The sequence below is a fragment of the Cydia fagiglandana genome, chromosome 3, assembly GCF_963556715.1.
Source record: "Cydia fagiglandana chromosome 3, ilCydFagi1.1, whole genome shotgun sequence".
Classification (NCBI taxonomy): domain Eukaryota; kingdom Metazoa; phylum Arthropoda; class Insecta; order Lepidoptera; family Tortricidae; genus Cydia; species Cydia fagiglandana.
In genome coordinates, this window is record NC_085934.1 from 20835137 (window position 1) to 20844170 (window position 9034).

At 39.2% G+C, this 9034-nt stretch overlaps 1 protein-coding gene across 1 annotated transcript; it reads left to right on the forward strand.

Moving 5' to 3' along the window:
* Positions 1–1069: 1069 nt before the first annotated feature.
* On the forward strand, positions 1070–3703 carry LOC134680576 (protein FAM8A1). Its single transcript, XM_063539685.1, has 4 exons — positions 1070–1517; positions 1958–2096; positions 2435–2561; positions 3355–3703. Exons 1-4 carry the CDS (start codon positions 1157–1159, stop codon positions 3676–3678), a joined length of 951 nt encoding a protein of 316 aa, XP_063395755.1. The 5' UTR covers positions 1070–1156; the 3' UTR covers positions 3679–3703.
* The last annotated feature ends 5331 nt before the right edge of the window (positions 3704–9034 follow it).

Genomic DNA, 9034 nt, shown 5'->3' on the forward strand with positions numbered 1-9034 from the left:
AGAGCAAAACATTTAATCGATTTATGAACTATATGTTTATGAGCTATATGTTTGTAAACGTCATAGATAGGAGCAAACGACCAATATTGATAAGCGCCCTCCAGACTATGCGCGTGAATCGCGGGCGAAGCCGCGAACGCGAGTGTGGAGTCTAGTTCGCTGATATGCGAAATCGACTCCAGACTCGCGTTCGCGGCTTCGCGCCGCGATTCGCGCACGAGTGTGGAGCGGGCTTTTGATCAATAAAACGCAAGGTGAGGTAAGGTTTGCAGATGAATACCACTAAAACAACTGTTTAGCTACATTCAAGATATTTAATATTTGCATTGCAGAAGGAGTTCCAAGACTGTTTTATAAAAGGCTTATAACTTGTAATCAATGTTTGCGAGCGGATTCAGTATATGCTACTCAAATCAGGATCCTTGAAACTTCTCTCCGCGTCAAACGCTAAATTCAAATAAAAAACATAAATCATAAATTACCACAATTTGTGGAAAAATGGGTAACTTGCCACACTAAAATGTTTATTTAAAAAAATACTAAACTATAGAACTGTCGTATACAGCCAGTTACATTGGTTGATTTTGTAGTTACTTTTAATGAGTATTAATCCTTATTTAAAATAAATATTAAAAATATATCCAGAAGGCTAAATATGTACTCGATTCTAAAATGTGTAAACTATTACGAGACTGTGACGGTTTATTGACAAGGAAAACCTTAATTTTTGAACGAAAGTTATTTCACAGGTGTATTTTTCTTTATAATGAAATTACTTCTCCAAATTGTACTCAGCTCTTTAATATAAATTACGAGAACTGTATAAGCCAAAAAAAGAGTTTGATTTAAGATATTCCAAAGATTTTTTAACGATTTAAGTAACGAAGCTTTTTTTACACTATCAAGATGGATTTTTTTTCTTGAACAACCTATGTAAATCTGCTTGTTTAGTATATTCGATTCGGACAATTCGTTGACTTTTCCTTACTAGAAAAATACTCTTCGTAGCAATTGTCACTGTCACTGTCACCAGTGTCACCATTATTCTTGGACTGAGCTGCCGGAGCTGCCATCCAAATCCATCAATAAACAAAACTGACGTGTACCTTCAAAACAATATTAAACGAAAATCATTGAAGTTCATGATCTTGTGAAAATGGCAGAGACTCAAAGACTGTCCGACGACCGCGTACCAGGGAACGCTAATCCGATGGGAGACGGTGACGCGCCACAGCCACCGCTCTCGGAGGGTGATACTTCACCGCTTTCTGAGCGCGAGGCTTACTTCGTAGCCCTGCGAGTGTGGATTCAGCAAGCTCGAATGTATCAGAACCTGTCATCATGCTTTCCCTACTACATGATGGCTTTTCGAGGCCTTAATCCTGCTCAGACGAACGTGCCACTTCTTAATAATAATTATCAGTTTCAAGGGCAACAGTTCCCTTTTCAAATGCCTAATCTGCCGCGGAATGCTCCGCCCAACCAGCCACAGCAGGAGACACTTACACCAGCTGAAGGTATACAAATGTACCACAATATCTTTTTTAGACCGTAATGTACCTTTTTCATTACAATCTTGATATTTGGTCATAAGAATATTCAAGCATCAATAATGAAGAGCTGTGTAATTTAAAGTTTCTCTACCAATATATAAGCTTGCTTTACAAATAAAACAACACACGGCAATATAACACTTTAAACTCTCGCGTTTTGTACACATATGTAATTACACAATCACGTTTACCGCAATGTGATTTCATTGTTTTTACCTTAACTAAACCTATATTTGCTGGAATGTCAGTCTTTCCGTGACCACAGCTGGTGCAACTCAACTCTAACATCGGAATTTAAGGTCAAAACAATGAAATTATATCACGGTAGACCTGTTAGTGTAATTAAATACAAGGCAATATACTTTCACACAATACATTTAAGGAACATTTTAACATTGTTGCAGTGATTGCCCGACACGGGGGCTATGAGTATGTGATCCCCCCGCTGTACAAGAGGCTTGCGGCCGAGTTCATTGACTTCATGCTGCTGTTCATACTCAAACTTATTGTCACCTTCATAGCTGTTGATATGTTCGAGTTGATGTAAGTGTAAACTGCATTTTTATCGCTTGTCACCTGCTTGTCACATTCTTTGCTTGGAGCAATGCTGACTGCTGAGAATGCCCGAAAGTAGGAGTGAACATTTCGCCTGCTTAGCATAACTTGCTTGTATGCTAAATTTCAGCTCAATCAGATATTAGGAAATGGCATTAGGAAATTCTTGCTCTCAAATTGACTTTTCCAAAATAAAGTAGATAATAGCAACATGACAAAAAAATGCAATTAAATTGTTCCATTTCCATGTGATGTACAGTTTCATTTGTAGGTATGTTATTTAGTGCCACAATACCTTTTAATATGTTTTCATTGTATTTTTTCAGAGATTTGGATAAATTTGACATCATCAAATTCACAGAACACTATGATGACTACAAATATGCAATGGAGTTAACATCAGAAATACTGTTTCTAGAAGTCATTTACAGGGTGCTGGTTTGCATATTTGAGGTAAGAGCCACCCCGCACTAGCGTCTCCCGAGCGTCGTCATCTAGTCTAGCCAACTCCATGGCTGGTGCTCGACGCAACGTTCGCGCAACTGCGCAACGTCGCCATTTTGCATAGCGCTGACTAGACGTCGACGCTTAAAAAACGCTAGTGTGACGTGTTTACTGTAATTTTTTTCAATACAAACAATTCAAATTGTCTTTATTTATGTTGGATTTTATTTATAAAGAATGGGGCGAACAAGCAGTCCATAACTACGTATTTTGAAAATATAGTACGAGTATATTTTGAGCCCACTCTTTTTAATGTTGAATTTACAATAGTTTCTGTGGTATTTTTAAAATGTTTTAGGTAATGTAAAAAGTAAATAATGTTGTTTACATGGATCATCTAATGTGTTTCTTGTTTAACTATTGAAGCCTAAGGCAGCGCTACTCTACTATGCAACGTAGCGTGTACACACTTAACCACAGAAGAAATAATAGTACAGTACAGAAAGGACACTTCCTACAAACCCGAAGTTTGACTGAGATTCAGGGTCAAATCATGCTATCCCTTTCTAATATATGGTAGTATCCCTTTCGGCTATTTAGGGTTGTCAAAATTCATGTGATTATCTTATCTGTGGTCGTGCACGCACAAGGAAGTCAAGTGGTGCCAACCCTAATAATTGCTCGGAGCAATGCTGAGCCGAACTGAGCCGAGTTTGACCGAAGTCAGGAGTGTCTCCCCACTGACTTAACCGTAAACATCGCAAGTGCTCACGTGATCTGACCAGTATTTTTAAACTTCCAGGCATTCTGTCTGTGCGGCAGCGTCGGCCGCACGGGCGGGGCCACGCCCGGCAAGGCCCTCCTCGGCCTCCGCGTCGTCACGGCCTCCGCCGTCATCCCGGTAGAAGGCCGGCCGCGGGAAACCGTCCTCCTCTACCCGGGCCGGCCTCTCTCCTTCCTGCTCGCACTAGTGAGATCCCTTATGAAGAACTTTTTGATCAGTCTTCTTTTCCCGCTCTGTGTTGTTTTGTTTGTGTTTAGACATAATCGTACGGGCTACGATTTGTTATGTGGGGTTATTGTGGTTGAGGAGAACATGTTTCCTAGGAGGCGGCATGCGCCGTAAAGAAAGTTCTTTATGCGGGTTTTGTATTAAATAGTTATTTGTTCTACAAAGGGCAAAGTTGTTGTTGAACTGCTTGTGCTAATATTGATACCCGAGCAAGCGAAAGATGCCAAAATTGATTCGAAAAATGGAATCTTGAGCATTGCGAGGGTTTCAAAGTACGAGGGTTAAACAAATTTTGACCCGAGTGAAACACAACATTTTTCACCACACCAACCCGAAGCAAATATTAAAAGTAAAATATCAAACAAAATCAAACCAAATAAATGTTATCAAATATTTATCATCCAAAATCATCATTTAAATGTCAATTCTACCAGCAAACATAAGAAAACAACTCAAAATTTGCATTTCAGTACTTTGCCTCACATGTGAATAAAATGCAACTGTGCTATTAGTTTTTGAAGTGCAAAGTAAGCCTTTCCGAGCTGGTGTGGTGAAAACAATTATGAGCCATTACACACGGCAGATACTCAAGAATGAAATTGGGTAACTTTGTATGTGGAAACTATACTAAGTGTCCTATTTATATTACTTTTGAGTGTAGGGAATCAAAGGAAAAAGAAAAGTTAATAGCAAAATTGCAACAATATGGCTGCCAGTATACAGTGTATTTAAATACAATGCGTAGCTAATATTTGGTTTCATGAGAACGTATAGAAACATTAAAATATTTTTACAGTACTTTTCAAAAGTTGCAACATGAAATTTTTTGTATTTTACCAAAGGCATGTACGTAGGTCTCTAATGCTCTGTGGTCTGTAACCGATTCAGTTTTTAGCGTTGGACCTGCGGTGCGGATATATCGGTCATTGGCGTCCAAATGGTTAAATCAGTTAGAACCCGCTTTTTAGGGTTCCGTACCCAAAGGGTAATACGGGACCCTATTACTAAGACTTCGCTGTCCGTCCGTCCGTCCGTCCGTCCGTCCGTCCGTCCGTCTGTCACCAGGCTGTATCTCACGAACCGTGATAGCTAGACAGTTCAAATTTTCACAGATGATGTATTTCTGTTGCCGCTATAACAACAAATACTAAAAACAGAATAAAATAAAGATTTAAATGGGGCTCCCATACAACAAACGTGATTTTTGACCAAAGTTAAGCAACGTCGGGAGTGGTCAGTACTTGGATGGGTGACCGTTTTTTTTTTTGTTTTTTTTTTGCATTATGGTACGGAACCCTTCGTGCGCGAGTCCGACTCGCACTTGCCCGGTTTTTTTTTTTTAATTGAGTATCAAAAGGTGATTATTATTTGGTTTTCGTTCCTAAGTTAGTCGATATTAATTAAGGTGGTTCGATTTTCATACAAAATTCAATCAAAGCTCATTAAGTAACTACACACTATTAGTACATAAATATTTCCGCATTTATCTTCCTTCGAATATTCGTTTGCGCGAAATTAACAGGAAAACAATGTTTCATACAGAAATCATGCAAAAATCATAGTTAAATTTTCATCAATTTTACGTATGTGTGTGTCACAAATGTCGTGTACAGATACATTTGCGACGTTGCCATACCATTTCCGACGTTGCCGGGCTGACCACGGCGCGAATTTGGAGTGCCGTCATGTTTAGTGCAATTTTGTTGACACTGACGTTTGACAGGTACTTAATTGACCTAAGCGAGAATAAGTACCCGAAGTTCGTCAGCTTAGCTAAGAACTATCATGGCGTGTTATGCAAACAGTCGCTTTTTTGCTTACAAACGGAAGATTCCCGGTTCGATCCCCAGTCAATTGTATGCTGGAACATAACTTTTTGTATTTTTGTTACATCTAAATTTCGTATTGTTTTTTTATTTTTATTTAATTTTTCTTATTATCATAAATCGATTGATTAAGTATGGTATGGGCTACACGTATTCGTTTATTTTTGACAAAGAAAATTAGAAATTATACTCTACCTAATCTCTCTTATTTTTACAATCAGGACATCCTGACTGCAATAAAAAAGAGATATATAAAATTTCCTGTGGATAAAATAATGGATTTTGTCTATGAATGAAAAACACAATTATTACTATAGTTTGTTTTTTTTAGCATTAGAAATAAGGTAAACAATCTTGACGTGTCTTTTAATTGAAAAACACATTTTAAAAATAAGTTACGGCAAATATGTAACAATTATAAATCAAATACGATCATTTATATTCTTCTGCTTTCATAAGTAATAGTTTTTTGATTTTTAAAAAGCGTTTAAATCTGTGTGCCTAGCCAAGATGCCAGTCGTTCGCTCCGTAGCGAACGTTAGGGTAATACCTGTCTCTATCACTCTGCCATATTAATGCGACAGACACGGCTGCGCTTCGGTCGCTACGGAGCGTAAACCATTGGCACCTTGGCTAGGCACCCTGGTCATCTGGAAAGCGAAACACATACGGAACGCGTTTCTATTACTCAATACAGTGGCCAGTTGCAAATTCGGGCAAACTTAACTATACCTAAATCTGGGTGCCTAGCCAAGATGCCAGTCGTTCGCTCCGTAGCGAACGTTAGGGTAATACCTCTCTCTATCACTCTGTCATATTAATGCGACAGACACGGTTGCGCTTCGTTCGCTACGGAGCGTACACCATTGGCATCTTGGCTAGGCACCCTGGTCATCTGGAAAGCGAAACACATACGGAACGCTTTTCTATTACTCAATACAGTGGCCAGCTGCAGATTCGGCGGTAATCTTAACTATACCTAAATCTGGGTGCCTAGCCATGATGCCAGTCGTTCGCTCCGTAGCGAACGTTAGGGTAATACCTCTCTCTATCACTCTGCCATATTAATGCGACAGACACGGCTGCGCTTCAGTCGCTACGGAGCGTAAACCATTGGCACCTTGGCTAGGCACCCTGGTCATCTGGAAAGCGAAACACATACGGAACGCGTTTCTATTACTCAATAAAGTGGCCAGCTGCAGATTCGGTTTTAAAGTTAACTATACCTAAACCTGGGTGCCTAGCCACGATGCAGGCTAGTAGAGTTCTCTTTCACCTTCAGCAGAACCGGGAGATCCAAACCTACCTACTTTTCATCTAATAATCTCAAGAATCAGTGCATGATTCAAACTTTACCGGTTGCCGTGGTAAGACCTAGGATTTACCATATCGGTGTTGGTAAAAGCCCGAAGTAAACTAGTAAGATTTAACATTTCGGGCTTTTACCGATCGGCATCGGTAAAACCTAGGTTTTACCGGTAAATCCTAGGTTTTGCCGTACTTCGGGCTTTTACAGTAACATATATATAATAATTGCTCGTTTAAAGGTAAGATAACACAAAGGAGAAACAAAAAGAAATTACCTACTCGCACCAGTCTTGAACCCCAATCCTCTTGCACGTAGTTATTTCCACGAACATACCGTTACGCTATTGCAATGCAACATACCTACTTACGTTGTGTGAAATTGTCTACTACAAGGATCACGGAAACACTGTTTGCATGTGTGAGTAATACTAGGAAAAAGCGTGACAGCAACACTCCGTCGAATTAAAAAGGTGGTTTTTGCACAATGAAGTATTCAATGTTTACTTTAATTGTTCAATATTTATTTAAAGAGTGCGCGAAACATACTTTTAAGTATACAAATACCATGACCATTTCACAAAAAAATAAAACCTGAAATTTTGCAAAAGTGGTGCCATCTAGCGAGAGTTAAGTTTTGAGTAACCTAGGCGAACCACCTTAAATTAAATTTGTAGATTTTGGGTCAGAAATGTTAACATTGAATTACTGTTTTCACAAAAGTGGTGGACGATTTAGTGTAAATGCGCCTTTATTAGTCTACTTTTTCTTTGTCTAAGGGCCTACCGCGAACCGCGTTCGACGTGTTGCCTCCCTGTCACACTTACGTACGAGTTTACACGTGCGACAGAGACACAACACATCGAACGTGGTTCACGGTAGGCCCGTAGGTCCTCTGTATACCTGTAATGGTGGTCACGCTTCTATGACCTAGTGGTTACCGTGAAAACCGAAATTCGCAAATTGCAAGTCACTCTCTTTTACTCCAATGAAGGCGTAATAAGAGTGACAGAAAAATATACCTACCCGCAATTTGCAAATTTCGCAGTTGGCTCCCTGTCATCGTGGCCGTCGCTTATGACACGACATCTATAATGGCTCCTCTACACGATGGGCTAACGCCGGCCACTCCAAGGGACGCAGCCATGCGGTACAATGAGATAGCAATACCACGCGTATAAATGCGTCCCTTGGAGTGGCCGGCGTTGGCCCATCGTGTAGAGGAGCCCCCCCACCTGATTTTATTAGTTTCGTATGGTTTATTCAAATTATGGTTCAAATTAATTTAAGCTAGGTAACAAATATTTTGATTGTACCTAAGATTTGGAACTCAGTGTGTAAAAAATATGTTATAAATACGAAATAATGTTACCGAATTAGGTTAAGATGTGGCAAATCTACAGTTTTCCTTATTTTTGTGAAAAATATTTTTTGTCTAAAATACCTAAGGATTTATTTTTGTGATATAATTATGTAAATTTCTAAATTTCCTAGGGCACGTTTATATTCGAAATGGCGTATAGATAGACTCGATAGATTAGTTCTCTAACAAGTGACTCTCCGCGAGCCGCAAAAGGGCTTATTATTCTACACAGTAGCCCGAAACTTTTTGTATGGAACCGGCTTTCCAATCGCTAAACTGTTATGGCTCCTCTACACGATGGGCCAGCGCCGGCCACTCCAAGGGACGCTTTTTTGCGTTAGATCCCTCTAAATGCGCAAAAATGCGTCCCTTGGAGTTGGTCCATCGTGTAGAGGAGCCATTAAATGTAAACGTGCCCTTATATTATTTTTTTAAGCTATTAAACTTTATGCCAAAATAAAATTAGTACCTAAATATTTGAAAATATCGTTTTAAAATGAGTTTATTTTGTGATTGATATTAATGGATTTAAAAAATGTACATAGTTTAAGACTTTCGTCACCTTTAAAATTGATTCCAATATTTAATAACTACAAAGCTCCTGTAAGATTCAGACATATTAAAATAGACATATTTATAGCGGGTACTCCCGTAATTTAGGTCGAATATCGCTCGAAATTTATCGATTTGTGCTTTATTGATCCTGGTAACCCTCGTAACTGGTGCCAAGCGAAATGAGACCTAACTTACGCATTGAATTGTTATTACTATAGAGAAGCTATACTGAAATGGGGTTGGCCGGTGGAAGTTTTTAGCAGATGGCGCCATCATAGCTTGCCCTGTCAATCCCTAGAATAGGGTTGGCAACTTTCAAAGTTTTGCATAGATGGCGCCATCATAGCTTGCCCCTTTTTCTATGAGATTTGGCAAAGAGCTGGCATTCCAAGCATTAAAAAAACAAAAATATAACACAATT

Excerpts from the sequence above, each read along its gene's own strand:
- LOC134680576 (XM_063539685.1), top strand. The coding sequence starts at position 1,157 with ATGGCAGAGACTCAAAGACTGTCCGACGACCGCGTACCAGGGAACGCT. Across the intron at positions 2,097-2,434 it reads GTTGATATGTTCGAGTTGAT|AGATTTGGATAAATTTGACA; the intron begins GTAAGTGTAAAC and ends GTATTTTTTCAG. Across the intron at positions 2,562-3,354 it reads TGCTGGTTTGCATATTTGAG|GCATTCTGTCTGTGCGGCAG; the intron begins GTAAGAGCCACC and ends TTAAACTTCCAG.